A 26,147-nucleotide genomic window follows, 5' to 3' on the forward strand; every position below is an offset into this window, starting at 1 on the left:
TAAATTGAAAACAATTTGTTAAAATTATCTTCTCAAAATTACGCATTTATATTATTAGTGGTATAGGATAGCGGCTCATCAGAATCATTAGTGTTTTCGAGTTATCTTGTGTAGAAATTATTTAATGGAATGAATGGTATTTTTGTAAACAATTATATATATTCGGTGCGTAGTTTATACAGCAAGCACCTTAATTTAAGATGTTATACACATCTCTCATAGACCATAGGGCTTTGTCTTGAATTTCTGGTAATAATTAGGCTAAGCTATTAATTAATACTTCTTCAAGTTATGAATAAGCTCTTATTCCTCTTACTACAAAAAAGACTGCTGGCTTCACAATGTTTTTTTAACGGCTGAAACCTATCCATAATATCTTAATTTTGAAAAATGGAATAATATTGAATGGAGTTGCTAGATCATTAAGCAAAATCGCCAATATTAAACCGTTCTGACAACACTGATATTTAAAAATGTCTTTGTTTTACATATTATGAGACATGTGCTTATGTAAAATGAAAAACCCTTGTATATCATTCCTTCATAAGTAAATCTTGATAATGTATGTTCATTGCAGCGTCATCTATTTTCTAAGTACATTAGTTTAATATCTTAAATTTCCATATGTTATGAATTTATGTATGAAGACAATATAGGTAATACACAATATAATATTGTAGTTTCTTAATGTGTTTATCTCGGTGTTGTGAGTTAAAACATTTGCTTTGACAAGTCTATAAGTCAAGGCATTATGATCTATAAACATTAGTGTATTATGATACTTTTTTCAATAAACGTAATGTTATGTATTTAAAGCCAAAGAATATATATTTAACTGCTTGCCTCCTTCATAACATTCACAGCCAATATGTAATTTAAGTGGCCGTTTATTTGGTGCCATTATAGTAACAGTGGTACAATTTGTAGTTGATTTTAATGTCATAAAAACAATGAAAAAAAGTAACAAGATTCAATTACCCGCCAATTTGTATGGCAAATATCCTAGGAAATGTTTGTATTAAAATGTTACCTGCTATAAAATAGGAACGAAAAAAATGTCATCTATTTTCATAATCAACTACTTGTGTAATTTTATTATGACAATGTTTTTATTGTTAAAATATGTGTTGTATACATTGTGATATTGATTTCAGTTTTTATTTTGTAAATACATATAATTTTATTTAATAAAAGTTACTTATAAAAATAATTAGTGTTTCTTTAAACTTCCCTACTACTTTTTGAATTTTTATAATGCATATATTGTTATTTGAGTTAGTTTTTACTTTGTAAAACATAATGTTCGTTCAAAAAATATATATAAACGGAGCCTATAAGTAAGGCACAAAGAATCACTCATGTTAATCCATCTGATTGTTACAGCAAATTTAAGTTTAATCCATCAGTCCTCGGAATCACAGACACAATAGATAATCTATTGTGTCGTGGCCCGATCGGGGCTTACGGTGGTCAATGGGTTAAAGTCATAAAATCATCCGTGAAATTTTCAAGTGATGCAGCCTGGTGACAGACCCTTTTGGTATAGAACCAGATATATACTCTACTAGATTTCCGCCCGCGGCTTCGCCCGCGTTTTCAAAGGAAAACCCGCATAGTTCCCGTTCCCGTGGGATTTCCGGGATAAAACCTATCCTATATGTGTTATTCTGATGTATAAGCTATATTGTGGTAAAGTTTCATTCAAATCCATTCAGTAGTTTTTATGTGAAAGAGTAACAAACATCCATACAAACTTTCGCCTTTATAATATTAGTAGGATGTACAGAACCCTAAAAACATTTTAATTTCAATAGAGAAGATAGTTTAAAGAACTCTGTACACATTTTATTTAGAATTGAAACCCCGTATAACATACCAAAAGATTAGAATAATCGCGTTTAAAATTCGTTCAAAAGTTTTATTCATCCAATATAATGTAGAGTCTACATTATATTGGGTATTTAGGCTTAGTCTACATTGTAGACTAAGCCTAAATACCCGCATACCCAGGTGAAAAAAAAACTCAAAAAGACCACAGATATTTTTTAACCGATTTCCAAAAAACAGGCTTCTAGTTTCTACTAACTGCCAGTTACAGCCCAGATTTGGCTGGTACCGACTTATATGAGAGTGTAGCGCTAATCTATAAATTATTTTCCGGTTTTTAGTACTTAGTTGTATCATGTTGTATGTAGTTTGAAGTCAGTTTATTTTTTTTTTAATTAAGTAATTGAATTGAAGCTCAGAGGAATAAACCTAATTGCTCTGAGAATTGAAGTCTTTTTTTCCTAATTATCTGTGTTAAAAAAAAACAAACTTGTCAGAAAATTTGGATGCGTTCAGAATAAGCCTGAGCCTCTGAAACATATATTTTTCACCGAGAGTAGTCCTTTAGAAAGATCTAAATATCCAATATTATGATTGACTTTACTTTTCCAACTACAATGTGATAATAAAACTATGAAATGCATAGCAATATTTTTTATTGTGAAATGTTGCTGAGTTGGCTTTTGCGTAGGTCCGTCAGTCTGTCGTAACGTGGCGGCGCTGCGCTCGTGTGTGCCGCAGGAGTGGCCTGAACTGTCAGTTTATGTAGTTTTCTGTGATAAGAATTACTGTGAAATTATAGTTTAGCTTACTAATTAATAAAAAATAGCACGATGTCCGCGTCAGGTGAATTCGGTAATCCCTTGCGCAAGTTTAAATTGGTTTTTCTCGGTGAACAGAGCGGTAAGTCAAGGCAATTGACCATTCAGTCGTACATTTTTAATACATAGTTTTTGAATTTACGACACGTATATAGATTCGTCTAGACTTTATCGAATTACTGACCTACATATCGTGGGGTTTTGATATAGTTTTTGTATGAACAGTGATCAAGATCTGCAGATATTAGGCTGAGGCATTATGTAGGTTACTCATATTTTGAAGAGGCTTGTAGTCGATCTTCTCACGAAGCCTCAGTATTCGTCATTAATTGGATTGTATTGTATAGGTGTAATTAGAAAGTGGATTGAACGGGAACTTATGTTTTTCAGTGGGAAAAACATCACTCATCACAAGGTTCATGTATGATAGTTTCGACAATACTTACCAGGTGAGTCATGATTTATTCGATGCCTGTACATTTAATATTGTTAATAAGCATTTTTCTACACACGAAACATTATAAAGTCACATTATTAAATACTTATTCATTTATGTAATTTCTAATGTAATTAGAAAATTTCGAAATGTTGTCTGATAAGAAAAGTCAAGTAATTTTTATAACATTGATATTCTGAATGTTTTTATGATGATTGACTTCATATCCATCATTAATAATATGCCATTAATGCCTATATTTTAACTCTCATATGTAGCTACTAATAAATTTTATTCCATCAAATTTTTTATCAATAAATGTACATTTTCATAATATAAGTGCAGCCTTTTCATGTTTAAACAATGCATACTGCTACTTTATACAATTGTATACAAATAAGTGAAGAAAAAATCCATAACATCATGTTGTAATCAATATAATTTAACCCATTGACCACCGAGCGGCCCGATCGGCCCGCGACACAATAGATTTTCTATTGTGTCTGTGATTCCGGGACTGAGGGATTAATCACTATACATAAACATTTATAAATAATGATGATACATGAAAATGCCATAACATTTCAATTATTAATCATAATTAGATTTTAATAACAATCTGCTGATAGTATATGTATACATATTAATGATTCATCAAACATTCTATTAATGAAATAGATTAATGCTTTTAGATACACTAATAAGAAGAAAAAAAATTAAAATACATAATAATTCTAATTCAAAAGCATAACCATATTATTAAAAATTAACATTTCAAAAACATCAGAAGACAGGATGTTGCTCTTCTCATCATGTTTAAAACTTATCTGGAATCTATTCTATTTCTTATTATTAGATTCAGCATTCAAAATATAGATAGAGAGTATGTAAATACACATGACGATTTGTAAGAAGTCATAAAAACAGTTGTTGTTGTTCCGTACAATGTTACATATTGTAGCCTACATAAATATTCCTTATCATTAAAATTATGACAGTTACACAATTACACTGTTATTAAGTACTTAAAATTCATAGTTTGTTTATAATAATGTATCATTTCTTTTCTCATTGTGTTTCACAAAGTACAAGAAAAGAGCATATTTATTGTTAATAGGCCGGTATAGCACCTGTAACGCTACCAGTGTTACAAGTGCTTATGGGTGGTGACCACTTAACATCAAGTGGCCTGCCTGCCCCTTTGCATACTCTGACATAAAAGTGTACATTTTTTAACATAAATAAACAATAAACCATTTATTATTCCAAACAGGCGACAATCGGTATAGACTTCCTGTCGAAAACAATGTACCTAGAGGACCGTACAGTGAGACTGCAACTGTGGGACACTGCGGGCCAGGAGAGATTCCGATCTCTCATACCTTCGTATATTAGAGATTCAACTGTCGCCGTTGTAGTATATGATATTACCAGTAAGTGACTTTTTTATATTTTGTGATTGTTGTTCGTTGTAAATATACGATTTAATAAGCTTGGTAGATTGGCTTTGGAAGCCTACATATCTTTATAGAGAAAACTAGCGACCCGCCCCGGCTTCGCACGGGTGCAATGCTGATACTAAATACACTACAGAAAAACTGTGAACGTTGTATATAAAAACATAGCGGCCGGCCGGCCGGTACCGCCGCAAACGCTACGTCCCGCAATTTTTAAATCTGTAATATCTTCGAAAATATTCACTTAAATCATACGGTGTAAAGTGCCATATAGATCTATATTAAATGAACAATGTATTCAAGGTATTTAATTGGTTAAGGATTAATGCTGTATTGGTGAAAATCGCTTCGAAAATTAGCTATTATTTGTCGTAAAAAGTAAATGACAAAAAAATGTTATTGTGGGTTATCCATAAGAGATAGACATATACCATCGCGGACTTTTCTGTAGACCTTTTCAATGTGTATAATACTTAGTACATTATTTTGATAAAACTCGTAGGGTTCAGCCTGCGTTTGCAATATAAGCGGAAACAATGTAATTTTTTACGACATCACATTAGAAACCTCAAAAATAACAGTACTTCTCCACTATTTAATGGATGTTATTATACATATAAACCTTCCTCTTGAATCACTCTATCTATTAAAAGAAACCGCATCAAAATCCGTTGCGTAGTTTCAAAGATTTAAGCGTACAAAGGGACATAGGGACATAGGGACATAGGGACAGGGAAAGCGACTTTGTTTTATACTATGTAGTGATAATTCGTTTTTTACTTAACTTTACACAAAATTGTTCTGAATAATATGCATTTTGTGCCTTTACATGTTTACAGTGTAGTAAACTATAAAAGAATGATTTTACCAATATGGAGATAAAGCTAGCAAATAACGTAGGAATATATCTTTTCCGTGACATTTATATGAAGTCTATTAACTGTCAGGAAATAGGTTAATCACTTCTGTGTAAAGGGTTTATGATGTTAGGACATAGCAGCATTGTTTATGTACCCTAGGTTTAAGACTAGTCTATATAGCGTGACCTGATTGTTTTTATATCTTTGGCCAAACTTTATAACACTGGAAACTTCCTTTTGATGAAGAAATGTGTGTTTTCTTGGCAGCTATTGTTTTACTTTTTCAAGGAAATACTTACATTTTGTTTTTAGAAACGAAACAAAAAGTTAGCAGTTAGCTTTTAATCTTTATTTTAACAGTGACTGAAGAGTATATTGCAATACTATAATTGGGGATAAATCATTGAATTTGTTCTATAATCCAAGGAAAAATGAATTTCAAAGTTCAGGTGCTGAAAATTTCATGTGTGATTAGGAATCTTTAATGGACCTTTCTTTCCAATCCATAAATTTCGAGTATATAATGAGCAATAAGTATAAGCCTGTATATTTGTAGTATCAGATCGATACTTACGCGGAATCGAAGTCATACTTCATCCGTCAAAAGTCGACCTAAGATTAAGGACAAGGTTTATTGGATGAATGAATGAAACAAACAAGTGGCCAGTGGCCACCAATTATTTCAGCGTAAAGAATTGGCCTTATTACGAGTTGCCGCATTATAAAAGACTAGCTGTGCCTCGCAGTTTTACCCGCAGTACTCCGCTCCTGTTGGTCTTAGCGTGATGATATATAGCCTATAGCCTTCCTCAATAAATGGGCTATTTAACACCGAAAGAATTTTTCAAATGGAACCAGTAGTTACTGAGATAAGCGCGTTCAAACACACTCTTAAGCTTTATAATATTAGTATAGATTATGCAGAAAATTGGGAGCACTATTTTGCCATTGATAGTCGAAAATTAGAACAATGATAAAATGAGGAAGGATAATGTAATTGAGCAGTCTATAGCAGTGGAAACAAGAGATATTATCATAATATAGTCGGTTATGGGACGTGATTCACATAACATTTGTAATTTATAAAATTAAACACAAAAACACCGTATCTTTCGCAATCTGAATAATAAATGACCTAATCGCGGTGTATCTGTGTCGTGTGAAATGGAAAATTTCAACTTTAATAAAAACGATTATATATGAACAAATATTATTATTAAAACATTAAAGAAATAACGAATAGACATTCCAGTCATTTTTCTACAAATTCTTAGATTATACCTGTCCTAAATAATTAGGATAGCGGGGCAAGAATTGGTGTATATTACATAAGCTTGTCATATCTCATTAATTATGTTATATTTATTAATTAGTTTGGGTTATTTTCCTATTTCTCCTGAAAATATTTTTCTCTAACATCGCCGCTTAGAACGCGTTGTAAATACATTCTTTTCAAGCCTCTAACCTGCATATCTTGTGCGTTGCTTGGCTATATTTAATTTCGTATATGATTAAATAACAAAACCTGTTAGCTCAGCAGCCCCCCTAGTCAAGTGGCTTTCTGTTAGCGTAGCGTTCAATAGAATAGACTACGAATGTATGAGATTGACGTAACCTGTAGATACGTTTATCTACAGCCTACGTCAATCTCATACATTCGTAGTCTATTCTATTGAACGCTACGCTAACAGAAAGCCACTTGACTAGGGGGGCAGGTAACATAACGTCATTTAGCTAAGATCACAAAACTATGAGTCATATTCAAAATAAACACCGGGCGCGGTCAACCTACGTCCATACATAAATGGTAATAAAATTATGTAATGCTCATCAAAATATTTAAAAGTGAATGTGATTTTTTGTTTCTAGTTCTTCTATTTAAATTATTAATTAAATTCTAATTCTAAAATGTAATATAATGGAAACATAAGTATATAATGAAAATAAAATTCATTGTTTAGTATTAGTAGATACTACACAGGTGTGTTCGTACGTGCGTAAGTAAATAAATGTTGTACATATAATGGAAGCTTCTGGAAACTTCATCTATCTATTAAAAAAAGTATACAATACTTTAAAAGTTAAGTCGTATGTTGTGTACCACATAGAGCTAAAACAAAGAAAAAATATATTAATTATGGGAAACAAAGCCAGGCGGATTTGGCACAGCCAGCGCTGTGTAGACAGTTACATAAACCATCTTTGGCCTTATATTGTCCATTGAACCGGTTTATAAGGTCTTTGAACTTGTGTGTAATAAGTGAATACCTCTGCAAATTGCCTTTCGGTAACTGTAAAGTATTTTTAAATAAGGTCACACGTTAGTATTATTATGGGCTAGCTTCCCGCACTTGGTGTCGCCCGCTATGTCTTAAACCTAATAAATCACTACATAGTATAAAACAAAGTCGCTTTCTCTGTCCCTATGTCCCTTTGTATGCTTAAATCTTTAAAACTACGCAATGGATTTTGACGCGGTTTTTTTAAATAGATAGAGTGATTGATTAGGAAGGTTTAAGTATATAATTTATTAGGTTTGAGACAAAGCGGGCGAAGCCGCGGGCGATGAGCTAGTTCGCTAAATCCTTCCTCTTGAATCACTATCCATTACATCAAAATCCGTTGCGTAGTTTTAAAGATTTAAGCATACATAGGGACCGACAGACAGCGGCAACGACTTAGTTTTATACTCTGTAGTGATAAGGAACAAGGGTTTATCTCAAAATGTAATCCTGAACGGGATACGCATCCGGTAAGCCCACGAAGTGCTGCGAAGATTAATTGTTGCGTTGGATTATCGTCATTATAGAAGTAAATATAATGTTTAGAAAAATACACGTAAAACGTAAAATGGTTTTATCTGCAAATATTTTTGATTAAACGTAACTGTCAAACATGTATTAAAAATTGTAAAATATAGATTTTTTGAGATAACAATAGAAATATGTGTTTAATCTTCTTCTTATATATAAAAATGAATCGCAAAATGTGTTGGTAAGCGCATAACTCGAGAACGGCTGAACCGAATTCGATAATTCTTTTTTTATTATATTCCTTGAAGTACGAGGATGGTTTTTGTGTAGAGAAAACGTAAATATGTACCACGGGCGAAGCCGGGGCGGACCGCTAGTTAAATATAAATCGTATAATTGTTAACGAAAACCAGCAATGTAGAACGAAGCAATGTACATTTTAACCATCACACTATTAAGTCAATAAAAATGGTGTCGATAGTCTCATGAATGAATAGAAGTTTAATTAAAAATCAGTTCACATAAGATTGGTTTCAGTTTTTTTATTTACAGTTTATACCGTTAAAAATTCAATTGGAAACAGGCGGCTCTGCAAAACGGAGATAATATATTTACAGAAACCTCATTGTATAAGTAAATACTTACTCAAGGTTTCCTTTTGAATATACCTATTGTATTAGCCGACGTCAAAATCGTTCAAAATCGTTGAAGCTTTTACGGTGATTGATAAAAAAAAAATTACAATAATAACTGTTTTGTAAGTATACTTACTATCGTTCCGCACGCGGCTTCGCCCGCTTTGTCTAAAACCTAATAAATTATTTACTAAAACCTTCCTGTTGAATCAGTCTATCTATTAAAAAAACCACATCAAAATCCGTTGCGTAGTTTTAAACATTTAAGCATACAAAGGGACATAGGGAAAGAGAAAGCGACTTTGTTTTATACTATGTATAAATTAACATGAATAGGTAAATTATAACCTATTTTAACGACCAAATATATGTAATTTAAGTTATATTTAGCCGTTTGTATTTGTATCTATCGTTTAAAAATGAAATAACTCCACCTAGACAGCTTTAGGCCGACGGATGCCTTTGTCTGCTCTATTGATCCATTCGCTTTTACGAGTGAAAGAAGGCAGACAACATTTATATTAAATACAGATATATGTACGAAATATTTATAAGACTACAAATATATTTTACTGTATAGGTAATGCAGTTATTTTATTCTAGGTGTAGATGTTTCCTAACCATAAAACTTTTAAAAAGGATGACGAATCAATAAGTAAAGAAAATGTGAAGTATTCAAAATTAATTAGTAATTTTATGACCTATGACGAATATGGTTTGTAAAAAAGTTACCAGAAGATTAAGGAACAATATTCAATCCCAGCTGTGCCCTGCGGTTTTACCCGCAGTGCTCTGTGCACTTCTGTTGGTCTCAGCGTGATCATAATATAGTATAGCCTATAGCCTTACTCGATAAATGTGCTATCTAACACCGAAATAATTTTTCAAATCGAACCAGTAGCGCGTTCAAACAAACTCTTCAGCTTTATAATATTAGTATAGATTTACATTAAAGGTAAAAGGTATATTATACACAGATAAATACAAATGTATAAAATAACCGAATAACGAACATATTAAACTAAGAAGTACTTACTGCAAATTGGTGTAAAGCACTACTACAATCACGTAACATGACCCGCTAGCCGCTATGCATTTTGGGTTTGAACAATGTAATCGTAATAGTTACATTTCACAATCAAATACACTCTCACTCTTCTGTAATATATTTAAACGTAAAGAGAATCGTTTTAACAAAAAACTAAACCACATTCAAATGATCAGAACTGTACAAAATTTTTAAATGGGACAAACAGGAAGGCACTAGCTTAGATAAAAAATCATTAAAATCGATTCACCCATTCGAACGTTTTGTAACAATACAAAATAAAATACAGTCGAAGTGAGAACCATCCCTTGTTTTTGAATTAGGTTGAAAGTAGGTATATTAAGTTTAATTTAATACGCTATTAAATTTAATTAGTTCTAGGTCAAACGGCGTAGCTTCAGTGTTCTAAAGCTCTTGACCGGGTCAAGGTACGTCTCTATGACCTGTTTAATGAGAATTTAAAATTTAATATAGATATTTCATAGATAATTCAGAATCAGCAGGAGTCAGCAAAGAGTCGAAATAATGAAGCAGAGAAGAAGAAATTGTTGTGGTTGTGGACTGTGGTTTTGTATTTTTAAAACAATTTAAAATTCCTTGTATTCTGAGTTTAGTCTCTTATTTGGCTTTTATTTTTGAAGCTTTCTGAATATTAATGTCTATAATATGATGTGTAAGTCTTTAAAATATGAATAAGATTAATTGGTCGCTATCATAATTTAGGTACAGAGATCATAATTACGGTTTATTGTATTATCTGAATGTTCTAAATGAAACTGAAATTTTACATGTAAAACAAGCGATCCCGTAATGTGTCTTATAAAACAGGGACAACTTATTGAAATTATTCTATGGAACGATTTGGACACAGTTTGTATTTATGATAGAATTTTTCTCAAAAATATATGCAGCATATTATCGGTATAAAATACATATTTATTATGTAGAATAAGTTCTTAATGCCCGTTCCGAGTGCATTGTATTTTCTATTCGTATTTAGGTCGTGCTGTATTTCAACGTTTTTATACTGTGTTTCTTTATGCTCTTTCAGTACATTTGGCGACGACAGTATAGCTATTAAAAATCAATAGTTGTAACTTGTATTCATGAGTCGCGTATAGACAACTACACTGGTCATCAAAAAAATCGACCCACCTACACTATGTTTGCTATTTATCGATTATTTCACAAATAAGTCGTCTTATATTGTTGTATTTTGTTGTAAGGGTCTGGTAACATGCTAATCATTATGTTTGTCGTAAATTTTACTGCACTAAATGATTCTTAACAAATTTTTATACAGAAATACTGTACAGTGTTGATTTGACGGTTTACGGCGGGACAAATTATGCCCGTGTTCCCAGTTCAAAAATGACTTTTTTCGGGATCTCTTATTCATAACGTTAAGTTTAATAATTGATGCTGTAGTTTTGATAAATTTTGTCTCAAAATAATGGATACTACTGTAGCTGAGGGGGCCCAAACTGTGGCTCTACTAAAACAGGGGTTATGTCAACTTGCTGTGGCTAAAAACTAAAATCTGAGCTGTTTTGCAGTTCGATGAGTTTACCAAAGGTTTCTAGAGACTGGGCAGTATCGATGAAAATATTGATCTGCAAGAAATAGGGCGGCACCTCAAAGGGACGACCCCTAGATAATGAAATCAACTCTACAAAATCGACATCTGTCTGGTGTAGATCTCTAGTGACGCCTGCGTGAAGATAAGGAGGTGGGTATAAATGACAGAACTGTTAGAAGAAGACTTAAGGAGTAGAACCTAAGACCACACAAGCCAGAAACATGGCCACAATCAGCCACAGCTCATCGACAAACCAGACTTCAATTGACTCGAAATCACGTAAACTGGACTATAGGCCAATGGGAGTCAGTACTTTTGAGTGACAAGATGCAAATGACTTTATATGGTGCTGATAGACGTCTTTATGTCATGCGATGACCAGATGAACGATTTGTTCAGTGCTAGGTAGGAGAAACGGTCGATTAAGATGGAGGCTCTGTAAAGTTCTAGAGTGGCCTTTCTTTGACAAGACGCACGGAGCTTGACGATAAAAAGATGCTCATTAAATGCTGTTCAATACATTACCGAGGTTTTGGACTATCATATGGTGTAATATGCCGGCTGTATCTGCAAAAACTTTGAGTCTATGCATGATAATGCTCGGAAACACGTAGAGCGAATCGTGATCCAGTATTTAGAAGAGGTCCGCATTAGAGTTACACTCTGGTTAGCAAAAAGTCTCGATTTGAAACCTACAGAGCACATGTGGGACAATTAAAAAATAAAGCTTAGAGCTCGTAATTCAGCCCCTACAACAATAGGAGACCTGAAAACCGCCATGAGGGAAGAATGATAACGAATTCCTCAAGAGACCATCAAAATCTTGATTATTTCTTTAAACTGGTGAACGCAGGCTATCATTCCAGAAAGAAGAGAAAGTACTGAGTATAAATTCGAAGGAAACGTGATCATAAGTTTCTTGATTACAAAATAAACTGCATTTGAAATTAAATAAAGAAAAAGCTGAAAATTGAGGATTTTGAACTTTATTCGAAATTGACATTTTTTTTATTATGTTAATGATTTTATGTGTTTATATTCGTGTAAATATGCATGTTTAATTAATCGGTTCAGTTTCCAAACAATTTTTTTCTTTATTTTGTGAGAAAACCGCAATTTTCCGTAAAAATGCAGGTGGGTCGATTTTTTTGATGACCAGTGTAGTTGTAGGTACTATCGTGTCTCGTCTAAACTGAAAGCAAATTGCATTTCTTAACCCAATTAAACCGGGATAGAAATCGAATTGAACTAAAACCAGTAAAAACTATAAATGCAAGATTCAAGGCCAAAACTAATAATCCCTGCCGTTTCATACAACGGGTGTCGTAACGAATGAAAATAATTGTGAGTGCAAAAAACGCGGGAATTGAACTGAAAATTCGATTTCTGAATTCGGTTGCATGACACGTCTGCGGCTGTAAGTGGGCCGATGGCCTCAGGTGGAGAGCGTAATACCTGCTTGTACATCTATCTATATATCTATCTAGTATCTATGTATACGGATTTTCAACTGAAGCTTATTTATATTTTATACTGGCTTGCAGAGAGCCTGAATTTTGATATCGCTTGGAATACAGGGATGAGCTGTCATGAGACAGGAAATACGATGCCGAATTTGTATACATTGGTTTTATAAAATCTGATAGAGCTCATAAGAATGGTTTCATGTGATGATAGGAATTTGTTCTGTATATGAAGAAGTATGCAGTTCTATTATCTTCCGTGTTTCGTTTAACGGGCTATAATAAATCTATATACTTATTTTAATAACAAAAGTTTATAATTACTTTTTCAAACTTATCTGTGTGTATGTTCGTGATGTTCTTGTTTAATATTTAAGTGATGTACTTACCAATTAATTTTTTGTAATATTTGGTCATTTTTAAATGAAAAATGATAATAAATCGATCAGTGACCCAGTTTTGTATGCTTGTAGTAATATACAATTAGTGAAGCAATTCATTAATTTTGGATTAGGATTAAATTGCTTTTCATTGATTCACAGTAATATCAAAATAAGAAATATTCATTTTAAATACTGAAAACGTCGAAATATTCTGTTGATTAATGATTTCTGTTGATGAATGATTTTTTCGTCTGCATCTAGAGAAATCGATAGTTGCTCTAGAAAGAGAAAATAATGCAATTCTATTAACAACTAGCGGTCCGCCCCGGCTTCGCCCGTGGTACATATTTCGCAATAAAAAGTAGCCTATATGTCCTTTCTCTGGTATCAAAATATCTCCATACCAAATTTCATGCAAATGGGTTCAGTAGTTTAGGCGTGATTGAGTAACAGACAAACAGAGTTACTTTCGCATTTATAATATTAGTATGGATAAGTAAGTAAGGAAAAACGCTAGAACATTATTATAAATGACCGCTCAGCCTCGTCACAACACTACGGAAATTAAACTACGAGTAACGGGTCTCAGCGTAACGTAATCGCAATTATTATTAAGTAACGTGAATTTTTTCATCTTATCTCATTAAGAGCATTTAATGCATTTTATTAAACTTTCTCATACCAAGCGTGGTACGCTAAAATAAACGTTGATTAGACAAGTTAGAGGTCATAATCCAATGTCGGGGTGTAACCTTCATTGTCCGGACAGAACAAATATTTGGCTCAAACTCACCCTGGACCTTGACGAAGTAATACGATTGATTGTGGAATATGTATTTTGTTTGGAAAACTTTCTGGTGTTTGGGCTTAATTTAGATCTGACCCATGAGGTCCGTGGTATATTTATAGCGTACTGCCACAAAAGTTGGTCTGACTTCTCTTTAAGTTTAAATGTAGTATACGATTGATTGTGGATATAGAATATGTTTGGAAAACTTTCTGGTTTTTGGGATAATACCTACTAGTTATTCTTCTTATTGCTCAGAATAAACATTTGATTCTGTCCATCCGTTTTTCAGATCTAAATAGAGAATCTTTCAGAATAAACCCGACTCGGTTATAATTATACAGATAGAGCGATTCATGAGAAATTTGCTATCAAATGAAAAAAAAACATCAACCACTTGTTTGTATAGAGATTTTTTTATAACTACAGAGTTCATTGCGCTTAAAGACACAAAGGTATGCCATGATGGTTCTTGCCGTATTAAAATACCATATTGAAGGTTTATACTTTATACTAATATAGTAGGTAGTACAACTACATAAGGCAGTATTACTACAAGTGGCATTTAATAAGGATACGCAATTGCCATAGATCCGGGCATTTTTTCAAACTCCGGGCAGTCAATAATTCCACAATGAAACACAATGTATAAAAACTGTACATGATGTATTTTTACGATAACGAAGTTCAAAGTTATTTTAAAATGACAATATTAACAATGACATATTTTATATGCGAAGCGTTTATGCAAAAAATAAACATTTGTAATTTGTATAAAAATAACTATTCACGTTATATACCTCGTGTGTTCATAAGTTTTGAGACGAAATAAAAGTTGCATATCTTTTGTAATATTTAACTTATAATTCTAAAACTTATACAGCATATTAAGTGAGTAATAACAAATAATAAACTTTCATTATTACTCAAAATGTCCACCCTTATTTTTTATACAGGCCCTCAGACGATTTGGCCAGTCATCTATAGCGGCACGAATCTTTTCCAATGGAATTCGCTTTGCTTCTCGGACAAGAGCTCGCTTCAGTGACTCCAAGTTTCGGTGGGACTTTCGGCAAGCCCTGAGCTCTAATTCAGTCCATAAAGAATAATCCAGCGGGTTGAGGTCGGGGCTGGAGGAGGGCCATTCGTTAGCCGCAATGAAGGCCGGCACATTCTCCTTCAACCAAGCTTGGGTGGTTTTTGCCTTATGAGATGGCGCTGAGTCTTGCTGGAAAACCCAATCCTTGTTGTAAAATAAAGTATGAGACAGGGGTTTCACAACAGCCTCTAAAATATCACTTTGATAATTCTTGGCTTTCACCTTGACACCTTGTTGGCAGAAATGCAGCGGAGTGACACCTTCATACGAAACTCCCCACCATACCATCACACTAGCCGGATGATGAGTACGCAAGACATTCCGTGCTGAAGGTGGGACGTCCTTGCTACTTTTGGCATACACTTTATTGTTTTGTCGGTTGAACTTTTCTTTGACAGTAAAGATTTTCTCATCAGTAAGGAGTATCTTCCTTGCATCGTGTCTCCTAAGCAGTATTGGACAACGTTCGCGTCGCAATTTACGAAGGCGGTCGTTTGAAAAGTGAATTTTCCTATGGCTGTACGCCTTAACCTTAAGATTATATTTCAGTATTCTGTTGCTTGATACGCGCGAAATATCAGTCTGCAGTGCGAGTTTTTTCTGAGTGCGATATGGATTTCGGCAAGTCGCTCTCTGATGATTTTGATGTTCGCAGGCGTCCTCACAGAGCGTGGCTGGCCACATCTTTGGAGATCTTACAAAGAATAAGTCTCCCTGTATCGTTTGATAGTGTAATACACGAAGTTACGGCTCACACCAAAAATTTTCACCTCACGGAAAATCTCCATTGGTTTTCTCCCCGCCTTAAACAGCGAAATTACGGTCGCACGTAATTCTTTAGTTCCCTCCATCACGAGAAAATTGAAAGAAATGAATTTGAAAATCAAAGGAATTAAAAGTAAACATTCCAAATTCAATCATGGAAAAAGAAATAAATATCAGCCAGTGATATTTTATCTTATTTTTTAACTACAAAGTTTGTCTCAAAACTTATGAACACACGAGGTAAGATCGTTTAAGAAACATTTTTGCGGTTTAAATAATTATGAATGTGGTTACTTTATACAGGTAGCATTTGAATTCAAGTTTTTGCAATATGGCGAATACAGACGTATTGACAATAACATTATTTAATATTTTTAATTTTTAACAAAAAAAATCTCTATACTAAAATGAAAATACCTAAAATATAATATACTTTATTGCCCAAAAAAAAAAACAGAATCTTTGCGACTAAAAAACCTAAGGCTCCTTTTTTAAATTTTTATACATATTTAAAGTTCAAAGTATGTAGGTTAGTGATTGTGCTGCATTAGGCATTTTTAACTCTTAATTTAATTTTCTCAATACAGTTAATTAATTTTTAAATACCCAATAAAAATATGACTCAAACATTTTTATTGCATTATAATAGCTTTATTCATCATATTTAAATACAGTATCATTTATAGGTCACAGCCTCACCGGTATAATGTAAAAAGTAAAAACATAACTCGTAATCTACATTGCAAATGGTCGGGATACAGCTTTACGAGCAATTAAAGGGTTTTATCGTTTTTCCGATCGCAACTCTCTTATCGAGCGTGGTACTCGCTCCTGAGAGGCTGTATTGGTTTTAGGTGTATAGGTACATACTCTTTGAACCGTGGTTGCGATTTGAAATATGTGTTTCTTTGTTTGAATTTGGAATTCGAATATGTTCTTTTTTCTTTTTAGAATAAAAAAATGGCTGAAAAAATAAAACAGGCCATTCATGGAAACTGAAAAGGCTTCTAACTTACAAGCTAGAGGACAACGCCGCGGTCGATAAAGTTTATAAAATACTGGTGCAATGCCTTACATCATTTTATCCTTTGTTTATTAAATAACAAAATTTATATTTTTTAAAGAACCATAGAAATAAATTTTTATAATGAAGGAATATTTAAAAAAATATTTATTCGGAGAGTTTTGGCATATTATACTTACGTTTTATATCGCTATGACTAACTACACTAGTGCAGTTTATTTATTAAATATTTCCTCTAAAATGAATTATGGACAAAGTTATATTTTTATAACAAACTGCAATATTTTCAGCCAGCTTGTTATGGGATACTCGTGTCGGAGTTAGGGTTGGCACTTCTTAATAAAATTATGCATTATTAAATATTGCAAAATATATGTACATATGTGTAATAGAAATACCTCAAGGGTTATGAATAGATGTATCGTTTGTGTTTTGTGTTCTTTGTGACAAGTAAATAAAACTTGAATAAATTAAATTAAATTTAAGATCATAAAATATTTAAAAAAAGGTACAAATATAATATTTTAAAGTAACAAAATAGATAACAATACCTACCTACACTACGATGTTTTATTTTATATTATATTACGTTGGCAATCCTAGCAGCATTGGTCTCGTAAAATATTTTTCATTTCGAGCTCCCGGGGCGAGGGATTTATTTGTGATATAACTTCCACAAACACGATGGAGCCGGCCGACTTTCCTCGGAATATCCGTTCAGCGAAATACATTTTTAACTTTATCTTATTGAGCATTAATTAAAATACTCATGAAAGACTGAATATGAAATTAAACTAAGGTTGCTAAAATAAGATTTTTGGGTAACATTTTGGTAAAGGTTCCTACTTCCTTACAAAAGGTGTTTGGGTGAAAAACTAGTAAATTATTTTGAAGGGAAAATGTTATTTAAATAATAATACGATTATGTAGCGAAATTGTCGTAGGAACATGGACTAGAAAAATCTTATCTTTTCTGCAAGTTTGTTTATCTGTGAGCATGAGAGCTTGACGGACTGTGAATCTCTGTATATCTAAAGTTCAAATATTAATATTTATATATTTTCACACTAGAGGTCCACTTAAGATACATAACATACATAATTAAATCATAATCATATGAATAACAATGAGGTTTTGTTTCCGAGCAATCTGTAATAAACGGAAGTACATCATGAACATTTTTACATAATTGGACAAAACATTATTTTTGTAATGTATGGGTAAACAATTGCTTAATATTAATTTAGTTTATTACATTAACGGTACCATTTGAATTTGTAAATGAGTTAAGAGAATATTTTTTTCCTTTGAGATCGTATTGCATGTACCTTACTTTCGTTAACATAGCTTTCTGCTCCTGCCTTAAAACATAGTCAAAACAAGTTTGTTGCAGATAATAAAGGTTGTCTATTATTGTTACAACATGCGTCCTAAAATAATCTCCTATAATCTTATCTGCATTTACCTCTACGGTCTACCCGTCTATTTTTGGTGATAATGTTTTAACTATAGCTGTTGCGTGAAATAAGTTTTCATGTTACTAACTTTCATCCCCTATTTTATCCCTTTAAAATATATAAAAAACCTTTCTTAGCGGGTTCATAAGTCTGCAGCCCGATCAGTTCCATGATTTGGGTATATGTAATAAAGAATTCTCTCGTTCATACAGACAATTTATGTAGTGTACCATTATGAATTTGCCATTCAACTGTTAATCCATATTCCAGATGCGAATTCATTCCACCAAACGTCGAAATGGATCGACGACGTGCGCACCGAGCGGGGCTCTGACGTCATCATCATGCTGGTCGGCAACAAGACGGACCTGTCGGACAAGCGGCAGGTGTCCACGGAGGAAGGCGACAGGAAGGCGAAGGAGCTCAACGTGATGTTCATAGAGACCAGCGCCAAGGCTGGATATAATGTTAAACAGGTTAGTGGTGACGTCATCAGCTGCTGGTCGGCAACAAGACGGACCTGTCGGACAAGCGGCAGGTGTCCACGGAGGAGGGCGACAGGAAGGCGAAGGAGCTCAACGTGATGTTCATAGAGACCAGCGCCAAGGCTGGATATAATGTTAAACAGGTTAGTGGTGACGTCATCAGCTGCTGGTCGGCAACAAGACGGACCTGTCGGACAAGCGGCAGGTGTCCACGGAGGAGGGCGACAGGAAGGCGAAGGAGCTCAACGTGATGTTCATAGAGACCAGCGCCAAGGCTGGATATAATGTTAAACAGGTTAGTGGTGACGTCATCATCATGCTGGTCGGCAACAAGACGGACCTGTCGGACAAGCGGCAGGTGTCCACGGAGGAGGGCGACAGGAAGGCGAAGGAGCTCAACGTGATGTTCATAGAGACCAGCGCCAAGGCTGGATATAATGTTAAACAGGTTAGTGGTGACGTCATCATCATGCTGGTCGGCAACAAGACAGACAAGACGAATTACAGACAGTTTTGTATTCCGCTGTTATCAAGAGTTTGCGAATCTCCATATACAGATTGGGAGTTGTCGAACAACTGCGAGGCAAGATAAAATAATAATGGGCAATACTGTGCTTATTTTTAAAATACTTTTCTAAGAAATAAGATTGCAACAATATCACCATACAAAGTTTTATAAAATTTCGTGTCATCCATTATACCTACTCTACCATTTTTACAAAGTCAATCCAGACGATTAACTGTATACTACTTTTCAATTCCAGTTATTCCGACGGGTAGCAGCCGCGCTTCCCGGAATGGATTCAGCTGAAAGCAAGCCTCCCGAAGACAGTATCCTTTTTATGAAAATATTTATTATCTGTTACATTCTCACATACCCATTCCAGTACCACACACACACGTCACGCACACACGCACATTCCACACGTATATGCAACGCACACATGTGTACGTATAAGTATATGCTATTGTTGAAGTAACGGCTATGATCGTACTAATATTATGTTCTTTGTGATTCTTTGTGACGTTTTGTGTGAGATTAGCTACAGGGGTGGATTTTGGTCTGGGGAAATAGATTACATGATGTTTACCTGTCGAAGGCTCTAACTAATATATATTTTTGTGAAATGATTTGAGAGATTGATTGTGGTGGTTTCTATATTTTATTGTTAACTATGAATTACTTCATCAGTTATGGGCTATTATTTTGGTTATGGATTGGTTATTGGTCATGGGAATGGATTCACGGAATGATTTTACTATCTGAATGACACTACAAAATATTATAACGGTTTTATTAATCGGATTTCTGTCTCTTTCATTCGTATGCTATAAAGTGAGAAAGGGACAAAACATTGATTAGGCTAATTGGTTCATGCGGTTCATTAATATTTTTCCTAATTGAATTACTTAATTACAATCATGAGTCATTTTTATACCTGCCATTGATTTTATACTTCAACACTTTCATCTTCTTTTAAAAAAACGGCAACTCCCAAAATGAAAAAAAAATGGTAGCTGGCAACTACCAAAAAAAAAAAATTGGTAGCTAATTTCACACGCGCCCGGCGATATAGCGTTGCGGTCCGGATCCGTTTGTGTTTTGTGTCGGTGGTGGTATAGCGGGCTAAACGGTGTAAGTAACATTAACATTACTAATTATGTGATCTGTGTACATTGCCTTCATTTCTGTTACGCTTGTAGTGTGCTTAGAGTGTAGTTTGCATGTACATTTATTTAGTTTTATGAGTAGGAACAAACTAATTACATTAAATAGATCGAAAATATTAGTCAAGAATTTATTATTGGTAAAAAATATATAGTTCTAAATTTCCTGGAAATACGCAATCTGTGCAAAGATACTCCGCAAAACTATTTTTTCTTTCTGTTTTGTCTACTTTGAGTATTGTTCTTTCTACTAAAAATACAACAACATACATATAGATATTTTTTTGCATTAGTTTATTTCACAAAGATTTACATTCAAAAAGTTGTGCATATAATTCTTAAAAATGAATGAAAATACTTTTAGAAATGTACCTTATTTATTTGGTCAGTAGGAAGTAATAATAAAAATCTACATTTAGTAAATTAGTGTTCGGTGATGCCATATAAATATACTTTTCGTCATCAAATGCATGTATCCATACTAACAACTTTATGTATATTGTATTTATTTATGTTTATCTCTATCCCACTTGCACACACACTTTTTATACTCAGTTAGTAATGTAGATATCAGAGTTAATTTATTTTATTTTCTTGACGACTATACTTTCAAGTGAGAAAGAGACGGAATGTGTTTTATACGAATTTGTGACTGAGACCGAATTTGTGACAAATACCGTCGTTAGAGTTAATTTTATCTATATTTAAGTAAGGGTAGATATAATTACTTTAAATTTCTTTCTGCACGCACTAGTGTGTACTGGATATAATTTCATATATTTGGTATTGTCTTGTTCGCATTGTGAAATATTAAAGGTTGGCGATAAAATAATAATTAAAATAGATTCATTAAAATTCGCTTAGTAATGAAACTGTACCAGAGTATTGTGTTCAGAATACTGAATACATTATTGATATGTCGTTTTTTTTTTAATTGAATGCGTCGCCTCTTATATTTCACGCTGTTACACTCGTAGCCTCCTTCTCTAGCCTTTTTATTTTTTTTATTTTCCTTAATACTAAATGTAACAGTGCACGAGGTGATACTGAGACAAGCGCCCGGAGACAGCAAGGAGCCGGACGGTGGATGCGCGTGTTAACGTTTCCCGCCAAATTGTATGTTCCATTTTGAGGTTATAATCGACGCGTGTGCATGACGCGCTATGGGACAAACGTCAAGTGTAAACTGTCAACTGTCATGTGTCATGTTTGTAGTCTATGCAAAGGCAAAGGACTTGGTGCATACAGCCCAATTCGTTCACGTCAATTATGCGTTTCATGGTGTTGTCGTGTATGCTAAATTATACTTATGTGCAATTATGCAACGATTGTTATCTAACGTTATGTCGCCCTAGTTTTATTTTGGCAGCTAAATTAATTTGACCTTTTTTATGACTTCAGTTCTATTTCAATTTAACTGTATTTCTAACATCATTTCAATCAAATAATTATTTTTAATTCCAGATTTCAATATAGTAATAATATTAATAAAATTAGGGTGGCGCTAAGGTTTAGTGATGCTGTGCTTTTGTGTCTATCGGCCTGAGTGATATTAGATGTAAATTAGTTTACAAACTTTTTAAGTGACTGACAACTGTTTTCCAGAGACAATTTTTTGTTTTTTATTTACATTTATCGTAATTTAGAAAATCGAACTTTTATGTATATAGTTTAGTCAATTAATTTGATTTTATACCATTTATTTGTCGACCTGTTAAATTATTTATATCTCATTTAGATTTTGTCATTATAAAATATAAAAGTTATGTAAAACAGTTGCCAATTCTACTAAGGTAATAGTTTTGACGTATTTCATACACAAAAGCACGTATTTGAAGCACGGATCGCTTTCATGTGAAGCAACTTCGCGATTTCTGTTTGTCTATAAGACTGACAACTATCGAAAGGATTTATATAATATGCTCTTTACTTTATGTTCGTACTTTCGGTACCGATTTTATCAATTAATTAACAATATTTTGTTGTTAGGCGTACCGCATAATCTTGTTATGACTTATAAAATAAATATGTATTTCACCGATTATGCCATAATTATTTACTTTTTCTTATGAATTTGACAGGTTCCTTTATATCAGCTAAAGCCTACCAGCTTCTTTATAATTCAGCAAAATAGTTCTAGAAGCTAGAGTTATTTAGTTAACGATTTTTTCGCAATTAACATTAAAAATTTACAAAAGCAATATTCTGCCTTAAATTTTACATAAATACGGCTAGTTATAATAATAAATTTAATCTACTTATTAATTCTAAAAAAAATACTTCACAACTATTATTATATGTTTTTGTGCCGTGAGTACGAAATAAATATACTATGATTTGTTTTTAAAGTTTAGTTTGTAGTACATAGAGTTTTCATACATTATTTTGTATATAGCACGCTTATGGGATCGTCGAATCGAAATGCTCAAATCATTTTAACTTTTGTCTATATCGGATATTTGCCACATCATTTAAACAATAAACAATTTTAATATGAACTTCTTTTTTATGATATACATACATAATCAAGTTTTATTAAGATTTACACAGATCCCAAAGCTTATGTACATTAGTATTATTTATTTTAGCGAATAAGTGAGAAATCTTATGATTCATGTAAACTGATTAATATTTTTATTTAGTGAGATATCACGGCTAGCTTGTAATCTGGTTTATATAATTTTATATACATATTGTTCATTCCAATAAGCTTTTATAGTAATTTACTATATGCATATAATTAATATAATGCACCTAATTATTGTCGTTTTTAAATTGTTTCAGTTACTTATTTAATTAAGATTGGCTATAAGTTTTTTTTTTTCATTTTAATAATCTTCAATCTTATATTTTCTATTGAACCATACATTTTACTGACATTTTTCTTTGTTATAATTTATCGATGTAAACATATAGTCAATCTAATTTATGTTTGTTTTCAATATAAATATGGATTTTTTTACAATCATTTTGTGCAGAATTATTATTAATGTTAATATATGTACCACATGCTCATAATATAATAAATTTTTAACACCTTATATTGCATTTTATTTATTAACTCTGTGTCTTTGTATTTAGCAATCAAAATAATGTAAAATATGAATGACTATCAACAATATTATATCGCTGGGAAAACCAGAGACTTATTGTAAGTAATGAGATCGATACATTTTTCATTACATAGCTATAGTAATCTTAGCGATTAAAAAGTCAATTTTGATTTTTTCCTCTTTAAAATATCATTATGTTTTAGTACTGTAAAATAATTGAGATGAATTTCCGCATCCCATTAAAACCTATTTAAACAATATACCACAAATATTTTAAAATGAAATTTGTACAAGCATACCACACACTTGGCAGAAGTGAAACTTCTTATATAACAATACGACACATACATCAAATATCAATAGCTTTATCAAACATTTTTTGTCTGTTCCATTTTTTTGTATGTTATCTGTGAATAATCTCCCTAACTCCGCCATTAGCTGTGGACCTGCAGACCCAGTCGCCGATGGGCTCGGAGCAGGAGGGCAACGAGAGCGGCTGCGTGTGCTGAGCAGCCTCCAGCATCTGTGCCTACTTACGTTTTGTATCTTTGTATGTGACGCTCCCCGCTTATGTGACCCGTTACTCACTTAGATTTCGAACGCACAGTTTTGCGTTACCCCCATTGTAGAAGACGAACTGCGGCAGTGGACTGGAGAATTTCTTAGTACTATCCTATTGTGGACCCCAAAATACAGACTGGAAAATTGCGGTCCAAACGTGACATGTTTGTACCTACAAAAAGTTCAATAAATGGGAAGGCCTCTGCCCAGATTTGGGACACAACAGGCTACTAAAACAATACAAAAATCCTGATTTCAGCAAGAGAATTGATAGTTTTAAGAAATTCTTTGGTTTCTGCCGCTTCGACTTGTAGAATCATAAATGACGGATGCGTAAAACGAAACAGGGACACAGTACGCTGCATCTGCAATATTGGCGGTTTATGATTCTAATCACGGTTTCAGGTTCTAACTTATTTTTAAGGCAAATTGTGATTTCCAAACGCTTTGGATTTCATTGCAAGAGTAAGCAATTATTATTCGTACCTTTTGCATAGAAACAAGAAATCTAAATCAAAACGATTGGAAGTTCGCAATACTCGACTGTCTTCGTGTCTATTTCGTTGTCTTATGTTTTAAACAGTATTATTTTTGTAGAGATGGCGCTGATTATGATTTGGGTGTTTATGGGAGGCACAAGGGTTCGATATCAGGCGGGGTACGGTTGTGAAATGAATTTATGTATTGGACTGATTGTAAAAGAATTTATGATATTGGCAGTTTTTAATTGAGTTTCGATACGCACTATTTATTATAGGGTTCAGAGTTTCGCTTTTAGAATGTGTTATTCTAAAAGCGAATCTTTGAGACTTCCTCGTGAGTAATCATGCTACATTCTCATCGTAGCAATGACCATTTGATGGCAAATGAAGCCTGGTTATTGTCTTTCTCCTTTTCGAGTTATTTGTCATGCGATTTTCTAATTTGATGTGTCGTTTCTAAGACAGGCTTTATCACAAACACGAGTAATTTCTCTCCATGCTTTACGATAAACCGTAACATTTTAATTACAAGGTGCTCAACATTTATTTCAATGTACTTGAAATATAATTGTATTTGTGTAACTTTATAATTTATGGTGTGACTAAAATTGTTTGATTTTTTAATTGAATTGATATAAAGCTTTCGGAGTTGCGGCATATATGTATTATGTCTTATTTTTTGTTTTATATAACTATTTATAATTAAAAACCTTAGCCCGCCTGATAGCAAAAACATCTTTGTAAATAGTTTGTTGTATTATTTAAATTTTAACACATAAATCGCAACGATCTCTACAGAATACCTAAGACTTTTATATTATATCTAGGTAATTATTAGGCATTTCTTCTTCTAGATTTATATTTAAGCACAACTAGTTGATTTATTTACTCTCGATACTTAGGGCAAAGCCGGTCTTTGTAGGTTTTTCGATTAATATAAAAATCAAGTTAGCTCTCACTGCCGATATCAAATTTTTGAATTAATATGAATAGTGCCTAGTGCTGAGACAATTTTTGAAATTATTCACGTTGATAAAATAGAATTACATCACCTCGGCTAAAGGTGTTTAAGACTGAATTGAATCATTTACACAATAAAATAAAACAGCTGTGGGATATAAGCTTATATAAGTGATAAAAAGGTATTCGTTGACCTACTCGTTATAAAAGTGTTATAAAACGATGAAAGAAATCTTATGTAAGCTTGACTACTCTGTTAGCTCAACCAAATAAGACGACGGGTCTATGAAGGTTTTTGAGTAATAAGGGAAATAGATTTTCTTCGATGATAAATTCAAAAATTGTCTCAGTCGGTTCGTTAGTACGGTTATAAGTAGTACCCACACCAGGTTGGAATACATTTTATAGTATTTTGTATGCAATTGTTAGTAAATTATAACTTACGTTCGTGATCGCGCAACGTGCTTAGCTTTCATCAATAGAATATTGTTTTTCATTATTCAAAATTAGCATAATGTTCCGGATATTAAATGCATTTTAATTA

General features: G+C 33.0%; 1 protein-coding gene across 2 annotated transcripts; it reads left to right on the plus strand.

Annotated features, from left to right (window-relative positions):
• The first annotated feature begins 2,510 nt into the window (after window positions 1–2,510).
• On the plus strand, window positions 2,511–26,147 carry Rab6 (RAS oncogene family member Rab6). 2 transcript variants are annotated; one of them, XM_090103169.1, is made up of 6 exons: window positions 2,511–2,730; window positions 3,039–3,097; window positions 4,358–4,517; window positions 18,665–18,870; window positions 19,644–19,710; window positions 24,039–26,147. In XM_090103169.1, the coding sequence occupies exons 1-6, from the start codon at window positions 2,661–2,663 to the stop codon at window positions 24,107–24,109; spliced, it is 633 nt and encodes a 210-aa protein (XP_089959295.1). In that variant the 5' UTR covers window positions 2,511–2,660; the 3' UTR covers window positions 24,110–26,147. The 2 variants fall into 2 exon arrangements, with proteins under 2 accessions (XP_089959295.1, XP_089959296.1); XM_090103170.1 differs by lacking the exon at window positions 24,039–26,147 and adding an exon at window positions 21,580–23,588 and having other exon boundaries at window positions 2,512–2,730.

This window comes from Colias eurytheme, chromosome 6 (assembly GCF_061535395.1).
Source record: "Colias eurytheme isolate Ceu_HAF_F1 chromosome 6, ilColEury1 Martin Lab GWU primary, whole genome shotgun sequence".
Classification (NCBI taxonomy): domain Eukaryota; kingdom Metazoa; phylum Arthropoda; class Insecta; order Lepidoptera; family Pieridae; genus Colias; species Colias eurytheme.

Bases quoted from the DNA above. Each gene is read 5' to 3' on its own strand.
- Rab6 (XM_090103169.1), top strand. From the start codon at position 2,661: ATGTCCGCGTCAGGTGAATTCGGTAATCCCTTGCGCAAGTTTAAATTG. The intron at 2,731-3,038 runs GTAAGTCAAGGC...TATGTTTTTCAG, and splicing joins TTTTCTCGGTGAACAGAGCG to TGGGAAAAACATCACTCATC. The intron at 19,711-24,038 runs GTATCCTTTTTA...CTCCGCCATTAG, and splicing joins AAGCAAGCCTCCCGAAGACA to CTGTGGACCTGCAGACCCAG.